Genomic DNA, 20,416 nt, shown 5'->3' on the forward strand with positions numbered 1-20,416 from the left:
TACTTACTATCTGTCTGGTTAGTGGGTCTTAAAATCCTTTTAGTTTTATTTCCCTGCCATGGTCTAGGACTTTGGAGGCGAGGTTAGTTTAATTGTTTCCTGGCTCATAGGTGAACTGCAGGCTTGAGGTATTCGGCCACAGGTAATAGTAAAGCTTGCAGGGCCTTCTGGGACGAGGAAGCTACATTGATCTCGAAATAGTACCCTTCTTTCTAATAGCACACGACCTTGTCGCCTCGTCGTGCCCAGCAGTCACGTCCTGTGCACAAGTGGTGCTGAGGGATACCATCCATCCCTCCCTCCCTCCCTCCCGTGTCCAACAGGTGGCGCCAGGGAGTACACACCGCAGTGCAAACCCGCATCCGGTAGGCGGTGCTGGGGGCGGGGCTTGGGCCGGCGTAGTCACGTGACGTGGCGCTCATGGCGGACGCGGGCGGCCGTTGTGCGCTTGGCTGAATTGGTGCCGCCTCGGCCCCGTCATGGCGGAGAGAAGCGGTCCCGAGCCCGCTGCGCTGCCCAGGGATGTACGCGAGCAGCTGGCCGAGCTGGAGTTGGAGCTGTCGGAGGGTGAGTGTGCTTCGCGGTTTTGGTTGGCTTGCTGGTGAGCCCGTGGTTTATTATAACTAATTGATGAATGATAATACTGATAACAAGTATTAATCTGATTGTTATGGTGTGTGCAGTGCGCGGCAGTATTGAATGGTTTCTTTTTGTAGTGATAGGAAGTAGATGCTTGGGCTGTGCCTTTGCTTCTGTTCTCGCGCTGCCGGGTTCATTATTTTCAGGATATTGCTCTCAGCTGTAGGTGTTCTTTGTGCTCCTGCTTTGCATTTTCGCTGCAGTGCTAGTGCTGATAAGCTTCGCTTGGGTTTCGGGGGGTTATTGTACTGCAGTGCTTTTTCCCTACCCGCCTTATTTGTGGGGTGGGGACAGTACATAGGTTGATCGTTTTACCTCTATTGAAATGTGTGAAACAAATGGGGAGTAAAAAAGGTAACAAAGGAAAATGGCTTAACGTTTTTTTTTTGTTCCGTGTTTTTATTGTTATATTTGTGCATAAGCACTGAGGTCTCTTTTTTCACCCTTTCTAAATAAACTTTAGGCTGAAAGCTTTTTCATTCGTCCCAGATGATGTGTTTGTGATATATTCCAGCCGGGCTCTGCTTTTATAGCATGTTTGGAGTGTCTTTGTCAGTAGATGTCTTTTCACCAGCTTGGGACTGTTCGGGTAGAGGCTAGGGAATGGAGACTTTAGCTCGTTTTTAGATGGTTCCTTGTTTGTCACCTCAAACTTATGGCCTCCCCTCCCCGCACCAATTGATGTCGATGCTGGCATTTGTTTACCACATTATTCCTGTAGAGAACCATTGCTTCATATTTTCTTCAAAAGAACAGTAGGTGTAAATTAAGATGTAGTCATGTGGAACAACATTGTGCCAGGATGGTATAAAAAGGACTTTTAAAAGAAGACATGATATGAAAAACACAAGAGAGAAAACTGAAACATAAACAGTACCACCAGTTTCCAGGAAAGCCCTGAAGAACTTTGGGAGGAAGTGAAAATCCAGTCAGAGTTTGGATGGGCATTGTGATATGGCAACAGGAAGGGAGAATGTATGGCTTATCAAGCCTTGTGGTTTTTATTTACTATCGTATTCTTTCTTCCTTTACATAAGCCTATAACACTGCAATCTCCATGGCTCTCTCCCACATTAGAACATTTTTAGAACTTCTGCTTAAAAGAACAACAAAAAAAAGTGTTCTGCTCTGGAAATATCCATCAAGTTGCTTTAATTTTAATGTAGAACATGAATAGGAATGACAAGCGCTCAATATCTGAATCTGCATTAATAGTTTGTAGTGGGGATAAAATTATGCCCCCCCCCCCCACCCAGTTAGCAGCAACCACCAGATAAATAAGCCAAGGACACAATGCCCTATTCCTTCTAGGGAGTAATGGGAATTATAGTGGTTATGGAATGCAACAGAGTCTACCGTAGCAGTTAATGACCAGAAGGCCCACATATTTTCCCTTTCTACTGACATACGACAGTGCTCACCAGATTTCCTGGATCTACACTTTTCCCAGCCAAAGCTTCTCTGTGCCTAGCCCAAACTGTCTTGTAGCCTGATATAATTGTTTGATGCTTTATTTATCCATCACCCTTTTCTTAATCTGTTCTTCACATTATCCTTGTTAATTTATTGGAGCCTCGTATCATGATTTTCTGTCATACAACTTTCTTTCCAGTAAATAATAAAACCTGCTATTTTTCCATTATCTTGAGGTATTTTGATATCTGTCTTGCCTCCATAATCTTATTTCAGGGGATTTATGGTATGATCTGTGTATCCTATAGTAGTAGCCATCTCTAAACTGCTTCCATTTGTCTATGCCTTTTTGGAGATGTAATCTTCATAAAAGAACAGAATAGTCAATTGAGGTCTCACTGTTATAAATGTACAAAATAAACACACAGAACACATCTGTAGTGGCTTAAGCTAAATGTATCTATGACTGTGTCTGGGAAAACATGACAAGTCATCGGAAACAGTCTCTCCAAAATTTTTATATGCAGATGATCGAAAGCCCCGCGCTGTTTCAAACAACGCTGTAAAAATAGCACTGCAGCAGCGCAGGGCTTTACCACCCTTATGATCAGAGATAATGGCATGCAAATTTAAGCACGCTGTCAAAACCAAGTGACTCGGGGGCTGGAGGTCTGATGGACCTCTAGTCCCCCTGACAGTAATAGGTGGGCTGGCGCTCCAGTTCCCCTAACCCCCCCCCCCCCCAGCATCCCCTCAAATGGAGCCCCAGTGGGCTGCGAGTCAATTCCTCCCCCCCCTGACCTGGTGGTCTAGTGGCCCTTCCCCACCCCTTGCCTTGGTTGGAGGAGGGAGGTAGCCTCCCTTCGCGCCCATCAGCACTGCCTTGAAAATGGCAGCGCTCAGCCCTGCCCAGTGCATCATACTATATGGTGTGAAGCCATGCGTAGTGCATCCCAGGATGCTCTGGGCAGAGCTGGGTGCCACCATTTTTGAGACGGCGCTGATGGAAGAGGACGGAGGCCACCTTCCTCCTCCAACAATGGTAGGGGGTAGGGAAGGGCAACTAGACCATCAGGTTGGAGGAGGGGGGAAATTGACTCGCGGTCCACTGGGCCACCAGGGCTCCATTTGAGGGGATGTTAGGGGGGCTGGATACCCATCGGAACTCCAGCCCCCCCTTGAACCTGTGTGTGTGTGTGGGCTGCTAGCATGCAAATGCATGCTGAACAGGGCTCACTATTCCTTCCCAATGGTCTGCAAACCCTAACACCAGTTCCGAGCTGGTGTAGGGTTTGCTGTGGACAGTGTGCCAATGTTTGGCTCGCTGATCATTGGGGAGGAATACATTTAGCATGCATTTGCATGATACTTGTGCTAAGAGCCCTGTTTTGCATGCTAGTTGCGTTCAGAGCCCCAAGCATGTTTCACTTGTTTGGGGGCTCTGATCATGGGGCTGTAGCAAACGCAGGTGCTAGTATGGCGCTAACAGCCTGTAATGCTTGCGTTTGCTTCTGATCATCTGAGCATTAGGGCCTCTTTTAGCAAGCTTTGGTGGTGGTTCCTGTGTGTTGGCGTTACCGCACCGGGAGCCACTAGCGTCTTGTAAGAGGCCCTTAACAAAAACAGAGTTCATTTTTGTTATACAGGAGGTTAGAAAATCATAGATTAGTTAATAAGCTAAATTAAGCATGGAACTGATATATCTCAATTCTGATTCGATTTTAGTCATGTTTTCCCAGAGATGTTCACAAAAAAACAGAAGACCTCAGGGAACTAAAGCCTATCCTTATACCACAAGAGACTGCCAAGTTGTAGTGTGTTTTTCACTTCTAGTGAATGTACTTTTAAAGCAGTATTGCAGATTTTTAATTCTCCAAGCAATATGGAGCTAGTGCACTTCCCTGAAAACAAGAGAACTGATCTGAAAGCAATTGTTGATATGCTGCTGCATTCTGAATAATCTGTAATGCACAAAATAGAAAGGTAAGGAGACACAAGTAAATAGTGTTACTAATACCCCATCTGGAGTGGATTATTATTACTTGAACAACTGACTTAAAATCAGATTAATCCAAAAGAGGCCCAAGATGTTGCACTTCATGGAGCTTACTACTACTTAACATTTGTAGAGCGCTACTAGGGTTATGCAGCGCTGTACAATTTAACAAAGAGAGACAGTCCCTGCTCAAAGAACTTACAATCTAATAGACAAGTGAACGGTCGGTCCGATAGGGGCAGTCAAATTGGGGCAATCTGGATTCAGTGAACTGCAAGGGTTAGGTGCCGAACGCAGCATTGAAGAGGTGGGCTTTAAGCAAAGACTTGAAGACGGGCAGGGAGGGGGCTTGGCATAAGGGTTCAGGAAGGTTGTTCCAAGCATAGGGTGAGGCGAGGCAGAATGAGCGGAGCCTGGAGTTGGCGGTGGTGGAGAAGGGTACTGAGAGGAGGGATTTATCCTGTGAATAGAGGTTACGGGCGGGAACGTAAGGGGAGATGAGGGTAGAAAGATAGTGAGGGGCAGCAGACTGAGTGCATTTGTAGGTAAGAAGGAGAAGCTTGAATTGAATGCGGTATCTGATCGGAAGCCAGTGAAGTGACCTGAGGAGAGGACTTTAGATTTAGTTCATGCTTTTTCAGTACTAGCTCAAGGCAACTTAAATTCAGATTCAGTAGGAATTTCCTTTCCTTAGACTATTTGATAGACTGTTTGTACCTAGTACATAAGTATTGCCATACTGGGACAGACCAAAGGTCCATCAAGCCCAGCATCCTGTTTCCAACAGTGGCCAATCCAGGTCACAAGTACCTGGAAAGATCCCCAAAAAAGTACAAAACATTTTATGTTGCTTATCCCAGAAATATTTTCCTCAAGGCCATTTTAATAATGGTCTATTGACCTTTCTTTAGAAAGCCTTCCAAACTTTTTTTAAACTCTGCTAAGCTAACTGCCTTTACCACATTTTCTGGCAACGAATTCCAGAGTTGAATTACATGTTGTGAAGAAAACTTTTCTCCAATTCGTTTTAAATTTACTACTTTTCACCCTCTGGTTTCTGTCCGTCAACCAGTTCCTAATCCAGTTAACCACTTCAGGTCCTATCTTCAACCTTTCCAGTTTATTCAAGAGCCTCCTGTGGGAACTGTGTCAAAAGCTTTGCTGAAATCTAAGTAGATTACGTCCATAGCATGTCCTTGATTCAATTCTCCAGTCACCCAGTCAAAGAATTCAATGAGATTTTGTTTGACACGATTTACCTTTGGTAAAACCATGTTGTTCGGATCTTGCAAGTTATTGGCTTCCAGGAAATTCACTATCTTGTCCTTCAGCATCGCTTCCATTACTTTCCAATAATCGAAGTGAGGCTTACCGGCCTGTAGTTTTCCAGCTTCTTCCCTGTCACTACTTTTGTGAAGAGGGACCACCTCCGCCGTTCCCCAATCGCACAGAACCTCTCTCATCTCCAAGGATTTATCTGCACCCTTCTTCTCCTCTGCTAACTCCAGACTCCGTTCCTTTTATCTTGCTGCACCATATACCTGGAATAGACTTCCTGAACCAGTACGTCAAGCTCCATCTCTGGCCGTCTTCAAATCTAAGCTAAAAGCCCACTTTTTTTGATGCTGCTTTTAACTCCTAACCCTTGTTCAGAACCCTTATTTTATCATCCTCACTTTAATATTCCCTTATCTCTTGTTTGTCCTGTTTGTCCTAATTAGATTGTAAGCTCTGTCGAGTAGGGACTGTCTCTCTCTTCATGTTCAAGTGTACAGCGCTGCGTACGTCTAGTAGCGCTATAGAAATGATAAGTAGTAGTAGTACTTTGTAGCTTCATCGCATGCCCCCTAGTCCTAGTATTTTTGGAAAGCCTAAACAGACACTTCACGTCTACCCGTTCCACTTCATTCATTATTTTATAGACCTCTATCATATCTCCCCTCAGCCGTCTGTTCTCCCAGCTGAAGAACCCTAGCCGCTTTAGCCTTTCCTCCATAGGGAAGTTGTCCCATCCCCCTTATAATTTTCATCACCCTTCTCTTCACCTTTTCTAATTCCACTATATCTTTTTTGAGATGTGGCGACCAGAATTGAACACTAGTTGAGGTGTGGTCGCACCATAGAGTGATACAAAGGCATTATAACGTTCTCATTTTTGTTTTCCATTCCGTTCCTAATAGTACCTAACATTTTATTTGCTTTCTTAGCCACCGCAGCACACTGAGCAGAAGGTTTCAACGTATCATCGACAGCACCTAGATCCCTTTCTTGGTCCTCGACTGGTAACGTGGAACCTTGCATGACGTAGCTATAATTCGGGTTCCTCTTTCCCACATTCATCACTTTGCACTTGCTCACATTAAATGTCAGTCTCCTAGTCTCGTAAGGTCCTCTTCTAATTTTTCACAATCCTCCTGCGATTTAACTACTTTGAATAACTTTGTGTCATCAGCAAATTTAATTACCTCACTAGTTATCCTCATCTCTAGGTCATTTATAAATATGTTAAAAAGCAGCGGTCCCAGCACAGACCCCTGGGGAACCCCACTAACTACCCTTCTCCTTTGAGAATACTGACCATTTAACCCTACTCTCCGTTTTCTATCTTTTTAACCAGTTTTTAATTCACAATATAACACTACCTCCTATCCCATGACTCTCCAATTTCATCTGGAGTCTTTCATGAGGTACTTTGTCAAACGCCTTCTGAAAATCCAGATACACAATATCAACCGGTTCCCCTTTATCCACATGTTTGTTCACCCCTTCAAAGAAATGTAATAGATTGGTGAGGCAAGATTTCCTTTCACTAAATCCATGCTGGCTTTGTCTCATTAATCCATGCTTTTGAATATGCTCTGTAATTTTGTTGTTTATAATAGTCTCTACCATTTTGCCTGGCACCCACGTCAGGCTCACCGGTCTATAATTTCCCGGATCTCCTCTGGAACCTTTTAAAAAAATCAGCGTTACATTGGCCACCCTCCAACCTTCCGGTACCACATTTGATTTTAAGGATAAATTACATATTACTAACAATAGTTCCGCAAGTTCATTTTTCAGTTTTTTCAGTACTCTGGGATGAATACCATCCGGTCCAGGAGATTTGTCATATTGCCCCATTACATCCTCTAGGTCTACAGAGATTTCATTCACTTTCTCTTACACGTCAGCTTTGAATACCATTTCTTGCACCGGTATCTCTCCCAAATCTTCCTTGGTGAAGACCGAAGCAAAGAATTAATTTAATCTCTCTGCTACGACTTTGTCTTCCCTGATTGCCCCTTTCCATTATGTTCTATCCCACTATTCCAGGACAAGTGGGTAGTTATGTCCATCGACCAGCATGTGGAGATAGAAAATCCAGACCTGAGCACTACTACCTAGGCACGTGCTTAGCTGCCCAGTTCCTCAGTATCTTCTATCTCCAGCAGGTGGATGGACATACTTCGTTTCTCTCTGTGTTCAGTTGGTTTCTCCTGGTCCGGTTGGTGACTGGTTCCCAGTTGAATCACACCTGAGGAAATTTAGACATACCTGGTGGTGCTGGGTTCCTTTCTTGCTCCCGCCTGGAGGCTTTCTTCCCTTTATTTTCCTCCTGAGCCTCTCTTGTGGCAGTGTCTGTGCAGCAACAACAAAAAAAAAGAGAGAGCCACGTTTCTTCTGGCCATATCAGAACGGCTCCAGTCCGGCGGTGTCGGTTCTGGCTGTGGAGGTGAGGAGGTGCGCACCTGTTTCAGGATTCAGGTGGTGAGTTGGGGATCTGTTAGCGGGCCGTGGTAATGGTCACGCGGTTCCCGTGGCACACCTTTTGTTCTATTAAACACTAGCGCCAAAAGTAAAAAAAAAAAAAAAAGAAGAGGGAGTGAATTAGAGGTTTGCAGTGTTCTCTTGAGAGTCGGGCTTCTGACCGAGTGTTTTTTGGCGCGGCAGCATGTTGGTCCCTTCTGAGTTGGTGAAGAGCTGCTCCTCCTGTGGGGGTAGACACTTGGGCTGCTGCACGGTGTGCAGACCGGTATCCCCTCAGCACTCTGGGTCCCCGGGGGGATCTCTTGGCGACTCCTCTCTGGCGGAGGCAGAAACTTTGGCCATTTTGTTCTCTGCGGTCAGGGAACGTGCTCTGCTGGTGGCAGAGAAAAGGGGCAGTCGCAGCAGGGGGCTTACCTGATCAGGGTATGCCTTTTTCCCCTGAATTTGTCTTGTTAATGCACCAGGCATTTTTCTTGAAGCAGGGGGGGGGGGGGGGGGGCGCTGCTCTGCTCTGCCTACTCCGGGGGGTGCGGAGTCGGACTCAGCCCCTCCTTCCAAGAGACTGGCCTATCCTGTTGGATGACCCTTTGGAGGGTTGTTCACCCATTTCTCTGGGGTCAGACGCGGAGGCCCTGCAGTCCTGGAGCCTTTAGAAGAGGGGGAGCTCCCCTCGGGAGACGGGGATGACCCTCTGGTGCTCCGACGTTTTCAAAAAGATGAATTGGGTGCGTTGATTTCAGAGTCCTTGTTGGCTCTCTCCATATCTGAACCTGGGGGGTATTCTTCAGGTTCCCAGCAGTCTGGTCCCATGCGGGGACTTAGGAGTATCTCTAAGGCGTTCCCATGCATCCATATATTCAGGATTTCCATATCATCATGCTGATCAATCCATAGACTGGTGGGTTGTGTCCATCTACCAGCAGGTGGAGATAGAGAGCAATCCTTTTGCCTCCCTATATGTGGTCATGTGCTGCCGGAAACTCCTCAGTATGTTCTCTATCTCAGCAGGTGGTGGTCACACACAGCAGCAGCTCTGGCTAGGTCTCCAAGCCTAATTTTTAGGTTTTGTTGAGTACCTGGGGTTGAGGGCTCTTCTTGAGCAAGTGCAAACCTGGTGGCGCCAGGTCCCTCCTTTTCTCCCCCCTCCCGCTGGCTCCGTAAAAAAAAAAAATTTTGGATGTTCTTAAGGGCGTTTATTTCGACGTTTATTTAAACGTTTATTGCAGCTACTCACTGGGACACCAGTTCGTTACAGCTCGGAACGAGAAGCAGGTAATTTTTACCTTTTTATAGCGGGCAGGGGGTTCCCCGATCGATCTCCACGTGGCCTATGGCGTCGGAGGGCGAGGGCGCGAAGAATTGCTCCCCGGACCGCGTGTGCGCTTCTAGCGGGGATGCGGGGGTCTTAAAGTCTGATTCGCCCTTGTTGGGTGTCAGTTTGGAGGCCGGTCAGTGTCCCGGGTCTTCCTCCGGTGCGGCGGTTTTTCCCGCCATAAACGCCCATCCCCTGCTGCTCGCCTCCGCCATCTTGGCCGGCCACTCTGCTCGGACGGCATCTTCTTGGGCCGCCCTTGAGCTGGGAGACGTTAATGCCATAGCCGCCCTTGATTTGGGTGACGGCAAAAAAGCGGCTAAAGTTAAGCGCCGTTGTTCCCGCGCGGCTCCTTCGCGGAGTGTCGCGCCGGACGCCATCTTGGATGCGCAGCATGTTTCTCCCCCGCTCTTGCGAGCGCCGGTTGAGGGTGCGTCTAGGGCTGTGGCCCAGGCTGCTGAAGTGCACAGTCTGGGGGGTTTCTCCCCCGAGTTTATTTTGCTGCTGCATCAGGCCTTCCTTATGCAAAACGCTGCCCCTGCTCCCTTGTCCGATAAAGGGGTTGAGGCCCCCGGAAGTAAACGCCCTCGTGTGGATTCCCAGGCCTTAGAGGACTCTGTATCCTCTGATGTAGATGAGGGCAGCGTATCTGAGTTCTCCCAACGGTCCTTTGGGGATTCCTTGGAGGAGACGGATTCCTGCTCGGATGGAGCGGATGACTCCTCTGCAGCGCGGATCTTTCGCTCAGAGGATTTGCCCAACCTGTTAGTGCAGGCCATGAGCATTTTGAAGATTTCCTCTCCAGAGGACGTCTCTCCCTCAGCCCCTGTTGGCTCCGCCATTATGCTGGGGACGAAGCGCCCGCCTAGAACCTTCCACGTGCATGATGCCATGCACAGCTTAATTTCGGCTCAATGGGATGTCCCGGATGCGAGCCTCAAAGTGGCTAGGGCTATGTCCCGCCTCTATCCTTTGCCTGAAAGTGAACGGGAGGCCTTTCCTTGGCCTACCGTGGATTCTTTAATCACTGCGGTGAGTAAGAAAACGGCGTTGCCGGTGGAAGGTGGCACGGCCCTAAAGGACGCCCAAGACAGAAGATTGGAGGCGGCCTTAAGGTCGTCCTTCGAGGCTGCTGCCTTAAGTTTGCAGGCCTCAGTTTGCGGCTCCTATGTGGCCAGGGCGTGCCTGACGATTGTGCAGCGGGCTTCCCCCTCGGATCCTTCCTTGAGGGCTGATTGGCCGGCCCTGGAATCGGGCTTGGCTTATTTGGCAGACTTACTGTATGATGTCTTGAGAGCCTCGGCTAAAGGTATGGCTCAGACAGTCTCTGCGTGGCTGAAACATTGGTCTGCTGACCACGCCTCTAAGTCCCGCCTGGCTAAGTTGCCTTTTAAAGGCAAGCTGCTCTTTGGGGTCGAGCTGGACAAAATTGTGACTGATCTCGGCACGTCTAAGGGCAAGAGGTTACCAGAGGTCAGGGCTCGGGCCAGTGCTCGCCCCGGTATCTACAGAGGACGGTTTCAAGAAGCCCGTCGGTACCGCCCGGGCAAGTCGGGCTCCTCTGCCCTCTCTTCCTTCAAGAGGAACTTCTCCCCCAAGCAGCATTCCTTTCGCAGAGACCGCCGTCCCGGAGGTGCGCCCTCCGGTCCTCCCCCAGGGTCTCGTACCCAATGACGGGGTCCTGGTCCATGGCCCAGTGCAGATTGGAGGACGCCTGTCCTTGTTTCTGGGCGAGTGGACTAGGGTAACTTCAGATGCTTGGGTGCTGGAAGTCATCAGAGACGGCTACAAGCTAGAGTTCTGCCGACCCTTAAGAGACGGGTTTGTACTCTCTCCCTGCAAGTCTCCGGTCAAAGCTGTGGCAGTGCAGCAGACCTTGGACAACCTGATCTGCCTGGGTGCGGTCGTTCCGGTGCCAGAAAATCAGCTTGGCAAGGGACGTTAATCCATTTACTTTGTGGTACCAAAGAAAGGAGGTTCTGTCCGGCCTATCCTCGACCTCAAAGGGGTCAATCGGGCCTTGAAAGTTCGGCACTTTCGCATGGAGACTCTCCGCTCTGTTATAGCGGCAGTGAAGGCAGGGGAGTTCCTGGCATCCTTGGACATCAAGGAAGCGTACTTGCATATTCCCATCTGGCCTCCTCATCAACGCTTTCTGCGTTTTGCAGTCCTGGGCCGACACTTCCAGTTCAGAGCCCTCCCGTTCGGGTTGGCTACTGCTCCTCGGACCTTCTCCAAAGTAATGGTGGTCATCGCGGCCTTCCTGCGAAAGGAAGGAGTACAAGTCTATCCTTATCTGGACGACTGTTTGATCCGAGCCCCCTCTTATGCAGAGTGCGGCAAAGCTATGGACCGGGTGATTGCTCTTTTGAGCTCCCTGGGGTAGATCATCAACTGGGAGAAAAGCCAGCTGCGCCCGACTCAGTCCCTGGAGTATCTGGGAGTTCGATTCGACACCCAAGTGGGCAGAGTGTTCCTGCCGGACAATCGGATTGTCAAACTTCAGGCTCAGGTGGACCAGTTCCTAGTAGCCTCTCCGCTTCGGGCTTGGGACTATGTGCAGCTGTTGGGCTCTATGACGGCCACGATGGAAGTAGTGCCCTGGGCCAGGGCTCATATGAGACCACTACAACACTCTCTGCTGCAGCGCTGGACTCCGGTGTCGGAGGATTATGCTGTGCGCCTTCCCTTGGACCCAGCAGTGCGCAAGGCGCTGAGCTGGTGGCTGAAGACAGACAAGTTGTCTGCAGGGATGCCTCTTGTGACCCCAGAGTGGATTGTCGTCACGACGGACGCCTCTTTGACGGGCTGGGGAGCCCACTGCTTGGGAAGGACAGCGCAGGGGCTCTGGTCTCCTGCAGAGGCAAAGTGGTCTATCAGCCTCCTGGAGCTCAGAGCCATTCGGTTGGCGCTTTTGGAGTTCCTCCCGGTACTGGCGTTGAAGCCAGTACGGGTCCTGTCGGACAATGCCATGGCTGTGGCCTATGTCAACCACCAGGGAGGTACCAAGAGCGCCCCTCTAGCCAAGGAAGCCATGAATCTATGCCAGTGGGCGGAAGCGAACCTGGAACAGCTGTCAGCGGCCCACATTGCCGGAGTCATGAATGTCAAGGCGGACTTTCTCAGTCGCCATACCTTGGATCCCGGAGAGTGGCAGTTATCGGCTCAGGCGTTCTTGGACATCACGAAGCGCTGGGGCCAGCCGAGCCTAGATCTGATGGCGTCATCGGCCAATTGCCAAGTGCCGCGCTTTTTCAGCAGAGGACAGGACCCTCGATCTCTGGGAGTAGATGCTCTTCTCCAACAGTGGCCGACACAGGAGCTTCTCTATGTGTTCCCGCCCTGGCCCATGTTGGGCAGGGTACTAGACCGGGTGGCAAAGCATCCAGGCCGAATAATCCTGGTGGGTCCGGACTGGCCCAGACGTTCCTGGTATGCGGACTTGATCAGGCTCTCAGTGGACGACCCTCTGCGGCTGCCAGTGGAGCAGGGCCTGTTGCATCAGGGTCCCGTGGTGATGGAGGATCCCTCCCCCTTTGGTCTTACGGCCTGGCTATTGAGCGGCAGCGTCTGAGGAAGAAGGGCTTCTCAGACAAGGTCATCGCCACTATGCTGAGAGCGAGGAAGCGCTCTACTTCTACTGCTTACGCCAGGGTTTGGCGTACCTTTGCAGCGTGGTGTGAAGCAGGCTCACTTTCTCCCTTCACTGCTCCAGTTTCTTCAGTGCTGGCGTTCCTGCAAGAAGGTCTGGAGAAAGGCCTGTCGCTCAGTTCCCTTAAAGTCCAGGTAGCGGCTCTGGCTTGCTTCAGGGGCCGCCTGAGGGGTGCTTCCCTGGCTTCGCAGCCAGATGTGGTACGCTTTCTCAAGGGAGTTAATCACCTGCGCCCTCCTCTGCACTCAGTGGTGCCTGCGTGGAATCTCAACCTGGTGCTAAGAGCCTTGCAGAAGCCGCCTTTTGAACCCTTGTCGAGAGCATCTCTGAAAGACCTGACGTTGAAAGCAGTCTTTTTGGTGGCTATCACTTCAGCCAGAAGAGTTTCCGAGCTCCAGGCACTCTCATGTCGAGAGCCTTTTCTGCAGTTCACTGAGGCAGGAGTGACGATTCGCACAGTGCCTTCCTTCCTGCCCAAGATTTTCTCGCTTCCATGTGAATCAGCAGCTCTGTCTCCCTACCTTTCGTAGGGAGGACTACCCAGAGGAATACTCTGCTCTCAAATATCTGGATGTGAGACGAGTCATCATCAGGTACTTGGAGGTGACCAATGATTTCCGGAAATCGGATCATCTGTTTGTCCTGTTTGCAGGTCCTCGTAAGGGTCTGCAGGCTGCTCAGCCTACAGTGGCAAGATGGGTCAAGGAAGCCATTGCAGCGGCTTATGTGGCCGCGGGGAAGGTGCCGCCTATTCAGCTGAAGGCTCACTCCACTAGAGCTCAGGCGGCCTCGATGGCAGAGGCCGGGTCCGTCTCCTTGGAAGAGATATGCAAGGCGGCAACTTGGGCATCGGCCCATACCTTCTCCAGGCATTACTGCTTGACTGTGGCTTCTTGGCGGAGGCCCGGTTTGGAGCTTCAGTGTTGCGGTCAGGGATTTCAATGTCCCGCCCTGGGTGAGTACTGCTTCGGTACATCCCACCAGTCTATGGATTGATCAGCATGATGATATGGAAGGTAAAATTATGTATCATACCTGATAATTTTCTTTCCATTAATCATAGCTGATCAATCCATAGCCCCTCCCAGATATCTGTACTGTTTATATTCTGGTTGCATTTCAGGTTCGAGTTTAGTCTTCAGTTCCTGTTCAGGAGGACTTCGTGTTCAAGTTTTTTCAATTGGATTCTTCAAGAGTTGAGACGAGTTTGTGTTACAGTGAGCTGCTGCATTCCTCTCCCCTCCTTTTTACGGGGCTGGATTGAGACATAAATTCTGCCAGCGCTCCCTCCCGCTTCGTGCGGCTGTAGGGCAGCTTTGTACCCCTCCCGTTTCGGCGGTGTTAGGGTCAGTCAGCTCCTCCTGCGGTTGCGGTTGCAGGATAAGCCAGATCCCCCCCGCATCGGCGGGGTGGTGTCCCTCCCCTGCTCTGCAGGGATGAGCTGGACGGATTCCCCTCCCCCACTTGTGGGGATGAGCTGGGTTAATTCCCCTCCCCCGTTTCGGCGGTGGTGAGCTGGGCAGAGTGTCCCTTTGTGGGTGTAATTCTCTAAGTGCTGAGTCCTGCGGATGGAGCTTGGATATCGACATACTGAGGAGTTTCCGGCAGCACATGACCACATATAGGGAGGCAAAAGGATTGCTCTCTATCTCCACCTGCTGGTAGATGGACACAACCCACCAGTCTATGGATTGATCAGCTATGATTAATGGAAAGAAAATTATCAGGTATGATACATAATTTTACCTTAATCTCTGCGGAGTGGAATACCCCCGAGGCGGGTCTGCAAATGGGGAGAGCCATGGCCTGTCCCTACCCTTTTTGTTCCGGAGGAAAGGGAGAAGTTGGGCATTCCTAAGGTGGATTCTTTGGTGACAGCGGTCACCAAGAAGACGACCTTGCCTGTGGAAGGTGGGGTGGCCTTAAAGGACCTTCAGGATAGGAAATTGAAGCAGGCCCTGAAACAGGCCTTTGAGGTGGCTGCCTTGGGCTTGCAGGCTGCAATTTGCAGTTCCTTTGTGGTCCGTGCCTGTCTGCAATGCCATCAAAGGTTGGGGGACCAGGAGTGGCTTGTGGGCGGCTAGGATGGAAGCAGGTCTCGCTTATCTAGCGGACGCCGTGTACGACATGTTTAGGGCTTCGGCCAAGGGTTTGTCATCGTCGGTCTCTGCAAGGAGACAGTTGTGGCTCCTGGCATGGTCTGCGGATGCGGCGTCCAAAGCCTGGTTGGTCAAGCTGCCCTTTCGGGGGAAGTTACTGTTTGACGAGGACTTGAGTAATCTGGTGAAAGAGCTCAGAGAGTCTAGACCTCAGCGGCTGCCTGACCGGCTTAGGTCGTCTGGTCTGCTGTCCGGGTTCTCTCGGTTTCAGGACAGTAAGATATACAGACCAGGTCGTCCGGCCTTTGGGCAGTGGCCTGAGTTTCAGCCCCGTCAGTCGTCCTTTCGGGGGGACAGGAAGGGGACCGTCAAGTCAGGTCAGACAGGTCCTCCTGCCCGACAGTCGCAGTGATGGTACGTTGGTCCACGCGTTCAGTCCGATAGGGGGACATCTTCAGGTGTTCCAGGACACGTGGGCCTCCATCACCTCAAATCAGTGGGTGCTGGATATACTGCGTGACTGTTACCGGTTAGAATTCTGCCGCCCGGTTGCCCCTCTTCTTACAGTCTCCGTGTTGAGGTTCTGTCCGAGAGGCACAAGTCAAATCCACCGTTCAGGCGTTACTGTCTTTTCAGGCCATTGTGCCCGTGCTGTTCGAGCGCGGACAGGGGAGGTACTCCATCTATTTTGTGGTTTCCAAGAAGGGAGGCATGGTTCAGCCCATTCTGGACCTCAAGAGTGTCAACAAGTGCCTGCGGGTTACGTACATTCGAATGGAAACCCTCAGGTCCGTCATTGCCTCCGTGCGGGAGGGTGAGTTTCTCACCTCTCTCGATCTCAAAGAAGCATACCTTCATATTCCAATTTGGGGCCTCCATCAGCAGTTCCTTTGTTTCGAGGTACTGGGTCAGCCCTTCCAGTTTCGGACGCTCCCAGTTGGCCTTGCTATGGCCCCACGGACCTTCTCCAAAGTGATGGTAATGGTGGCAGCCTTCCTCCGGAAGCAGGGTGTTTGATGTACCCTTACCTGGACGACTGGCTAATTCGCGCGTCGTCCTACCAGGACAGCTTGGAAGCGACTTCCACTGTTGTCAGGCTGCTTCAGTTCTTGGGATGGGTGATCAATTTTGAGAAGAGCTGCTGATCCTCTCTCAGCGCCTGGAATACTTAGGTGTTCTATTCGATATCCAGCGGGCTCGGGTCTTTCTGACCGACCTGCGGTGAGTGAGGCAGGTACGTTCCCTTCTCTTGGCCTCCAGGCCACGGGTTTAGGACTACGTCCAGCTTCTAGGGTCCATGACAGCGGCCATGGAGGTAGTCCGTTAGGCACGAGGTCAGATGCGTCCACTTCAGAGGTCTCTGCTCTCTCGCTGTTCTCTGGTGTCCGAGGCTTACCAAGTCAGACTGTCTTGGATGTTGGAGGCCAGACGGAGCATGAGATGGTGGCTCTGCCCCCGGTCTCTGTCTCAGGGAATGCCCTCTCCCATTCTGCAGTGGGATGTAGTGACAACGGATGGTAGCCTGTCGGGCTGGGGGGCCCATTTCAGGGGCCATTTAGCTCAGGGTACGTGATCACTGCAGGAGTCCCGCTGGACCATCAATTTTCTGGAGCTTCGGGCGGTGCGGTTAGCTCCTGAAATCGTTTTCCCATTCCTGAAGGGGGCAGCGGTCCGAGTCTTCTCCGACAATGCGATGACTGTAGCTTATATCAACAGGCAGGGGGGGGACCTGCAGCAGCCATCTGGCCAAGGAATGCAGCCTCTTGATGGTCTAGGCAGAGTGGCACCTGACTTACTTCTCAGCCGCCCACATTGCCGGGGTCCTCAACGTAGAAGCCGACTTTCTCAGTCGTCATGTTTTGGATCCCGGCAAGTGGGAGCTGTCTGCCACCGCGTTCCAACTAGTGGTGCGGCGTTGGGGCCTTCCTTGCATGGACCTGATGGCCACGAAGGACAATGCCAAGGTTCCACAGTTCTTCAGTCGTCTCAGGCAGCAGTGTTCGTTAAGTCTGAATGACCTACTTCAACCGTGGCCGGTAGAGGGAATCCTGTATGTCTTTCCTCCTTGGCCGATGTTGGGCTGTCTGCTGAGAAAAGTAGCGACTCATCACGGCAGAGTGATTTTGGTGGCTCCGGACTGACCCAGGCGTCCTTGGTATGCCGACATCAGTCTTCTGGACGGCCAGCCGCTGCGGCTTCTGCAGGAGAGGGGTCTTCTCCGGTAGGGACTGGTAGCCATGGACGATCCCTCCCACTTTGGTCTTACGGCCTGACCCTTGAGAGGTCTCGTTTGAGGAAGAAGGGCTATTCGGATTCTGTTATTACTATCCTGCTTCAGGCTCACAAGCAGTCTACTTCTTCGGCCTATGCGTCTGGCGTTTATTTGAAGATTGGTGCGCGGAAAGGGTTTGGATCCCTTTAGCGCTTCGGTGGGCAGCATCCTTGATTTTCTGCAGCTTTTGAGCGACTGTCGGCCTTTCCACAGTTTCTAGTTTAAAAGCTGCTCTATCTCCTTTTTAAATGCCGATGCCAGCAGCCTGGTCCCACCCTGGTTAAGGTGGAGCCCATCCTTTCGGAATAGGTTCCTCCTTCCCCAGAATCTTGCCCAGTTCCTAACAAATCTAAAACTTTCCTCCCTGCACCATCGTCTCATCCACATATTGAGACTCCGGAGCTCTGCCTGTCTCTTGGGCCCTGCCCATTCAGAAAATGCTACCCTAGAGGTTCTGGATTTGAGCTTTCTACCTAAGAGCCTAAATTTGGTTTCCAGAACCTCTCTCCCACATTTTCCTATGTCATTGGTACCCACAGTACCAAGACAGCTGGCTCCTACCCAGCACTATCTAAACCCTATCTAGGTGACGCGTGAGGTCTGCCACCTTTGCACCAAGCAGGCAAGTCACCAGGCGATTCTCGCGTCCACCAGCCACCCAGCTTTCTATATGCCTAATGATTGAATCACCAACTACAACAACTGTCCTAACCCTTCCCTCCTGGGGCAGCACTTGGAGACATATCCTCGGTGCGAGAGGGTAGTACATCCCCTGGTGGGCAGGTCCTGGCTACAGGAGTACTTCCTACTTCACCAGGATGATGCTCTCCTTCTAGACCTCCCTCCTCCAAGGTAGCACAGGGGCTACCAGACTGTGGGACTTCTCTACAACATCCCTGTAGTTCTCATCTATGTACCTCTCTGTCTCCCTCAGCTCCACCCAGTCTGCTATTCTAGCCTCAAGAGAATGGACCCGTTCTCTGAGAGCTAGGAGCTCTTTGCATCGGGCACACACACATGACATCTCACCAACTGGGAGATAATCATACATTTATTTTATTTTTGTTACATTTGTACCCTGCGCTTTCCCACTCATGGCAGGCTCAGTGCGGCTTACATGGGGCAATGGAGGGTTAAGTGACTTGCCCAGCGTCACAAGGAGCTGCCTGTGCCTGAAGTGGGAATCGAACTCAGTTCCTCAGTTCCCCAGGAGCAAAGTCCACCACCCTAACCACTAGGCCACTCCTCCACTACATGTGACACTCAAATGCAAAAGACTGGATAGCACCCCTCTCGCTGCTGGACTGCTTAGTATTTTTGAGTTTTTCAATAATTTTAAACTTGCTACAGTATTAAGGATATTAACCCAATATAAAAATGTGTTTTAGTTTATAGAGAGGCATATTTTCAAAGCACTTTGGGAGGCTAAGTTCCATAGGTTTCTATGGAACTTTGGGAGGCTAAGTGCTTTGAAAATGAGCCTGATAGTATATTGTGTGATTTATTTAGTGTTTTTCTTAGATGGTAATGAAATGTATTTAAAACTCTGTAAGAGCACTCCTTGCTTGTTACCCTAATTACAATAACTGACTATAAATGACGTTACCCTAGGGGTGGGCGGGAGGACTACACTAGATCCTGCAGTGCCTGCTAGAGGCTGTCTGTTAATGCTGTGGTACAAAGTTAAAGTTTTAAAACTAAGGGGAAAAGACTATGGCGATTAGTTGATAAAATTTGCTTTTTTATATTTTTATTCTGCCTATCAGTAACCTACAATTCCTCCTTTAAACCCCAGTCTTTAAGTTCCCAAAGCGCAAAGCAAAATAGTGTTCTCTTATCAGAGAAATGTCCTCTGCTCTACGGTAATACACTAGTTTATTCCAGACTTCCATTTCTGAGACATTAGATGGTTAAGGGACATTTTTATTAAGCTGTGGTAAAAAAAAAAAAAAGTGGCCTTACTGTACCTATATGCGGAGTTTTCCTGCATGCTAAGGCCATTTACAGTAGCTGTAAATTAGCCTGATGTTCTATTAGTGGCATTAGCACATGATCTTTCAAAAGAATAATAGAAATCGCCACCCATTTAGTAGGCAGTAAAGACTGAAGTGGTACAGTATTTTTTTCTCTAACCAGTTAGCACTCAGTAATGTAGTTGCATTAACTGGTTCGTACAGGAATACCCCCTCTGCCCCAGACATATTCCCTCCAAAAATAAAAATATATTTAGCACATGGTTAGCCTGTTCTAATTTGGCAGTTTTTGCAGCATGCCTGTGTGCATCCCTGGTACGCCATTTTAAGCTGCATTGAAGTGTGTGTTAGCATGTAAAAGGACCTCTAAGAGAGTTGCCCAAGACTGCATGGAGTAGCAGTGGAATTTGAACCCTGATTCTCCACCCACTGCTCTTAATACACTAGACTATTCCAGTCCTCCATTTCTGAGAAAGCAGCAATGTAATATTCTCTAATATTTTTTATTTTTGTTACATTTGTACCCCTTGCTTTCCCACTCATGGCAGGCTCAATGCGGCTTACATGGGGCAATGGAGGGTTAAGTGACTTGCCCAGAGTCACAAGGAGCTGCCTGTGCCTGAAGTGGAAATCGAACTCAGTTCCTCAGTTCCCCAGGACCAAAGTCCACCACCCTAACCACTAGGCCACTCCAAATTGGTTGTGTGACCAATTTGAAGCACTTCTGTTTTCTTCTAGTTCAAGAGCTTATGATGGTATAATCAATCAGTTCCTTGTCATCAAGCAGATGAAGCAATTACGTTTGGGTTGTGTCCATCAACCAGCAGGGGGAGATAGAGAGCACTCAAATTTCACAGTGCCACATGGTCAGCTAGCTCCACTGCCTCTTCATTATTCTCTATCTCCCCAAGCAGGGTGGTTGCAGCTTGATCAAGCTTCTTAAAAAATCTGCCTGGGGATGGCTCCTGGCTTGCCAGTTGTTAGCCGGGGGGTGTTAGAGGCTATAGCAGCTTCACTTTGAAGGCACATAGGTTAGCCCTTACCCATCCCCCCAGTGGATGTGAGCACATTAGTTTCATTTTTCCCTGCTCTTTCCCACTCTATACTTGGTGGATGCAGGCACATTGGTTCGCCTTTCCCTGCCTTTCCCACTGTTCTGTACCTCCGGAGTTGATTTGATGATTTGATTGCCTCTTTTGCTGTTTTCTCTACTTTCCTCACAGCGTTAAAAAAAAAAAAAAAAAAAAAAAAAAAAGCACGAGGTTTTCTTCAGTTTCTACAGCGTAACCGGAGCTTGTATACTCGGTCCA

The 20,416-nt window shown here is 49.8% G+C and overlaps 1 protein-coding gene across 3 annotated transcripts in view; it reads left to right on the top strand.

Annotated features, from left to right (window-relative positions):
* Nucleotides 1-430: 430 nt before the first annotated feature.
* The window catches only part of DIP2B (disco interacting protein 2 homolog B), a 596,277-nt gene continuing 576,291 nt past the window's right edge, over nucleotides 431-20,416 (top strand). For all 3 annotated transcript variants that reach the window (XM_030198260.1, XM_030198261.1, XM_030198262.1), the window contains exon 1: nucleotides 431-567. In XM_030198260.1, the coding sequence (XP_030054120.1) occupies nucleotides 480-567 (88 nt within the window). In that variant the 5' untranslated portion in view covers nucleotides 431-479. The remainder of the gene's footprint in view (nucleotides 568-20,416) is intronic.

Source organism: Microcaecilia unicolor, chromosome 3, assembly GCF_901765095.1.
Source record: "Microcaecilia unicolor chromosome 3, aMicUni1.1, whole genome shotgun sequence".
Lineage (NCBI taxonomy): Eukaryota > Metazoa > Chordata > Amphibia > Gymnophiona > Siphonopidae > Microcaecilia > Microcaecilia unicolor.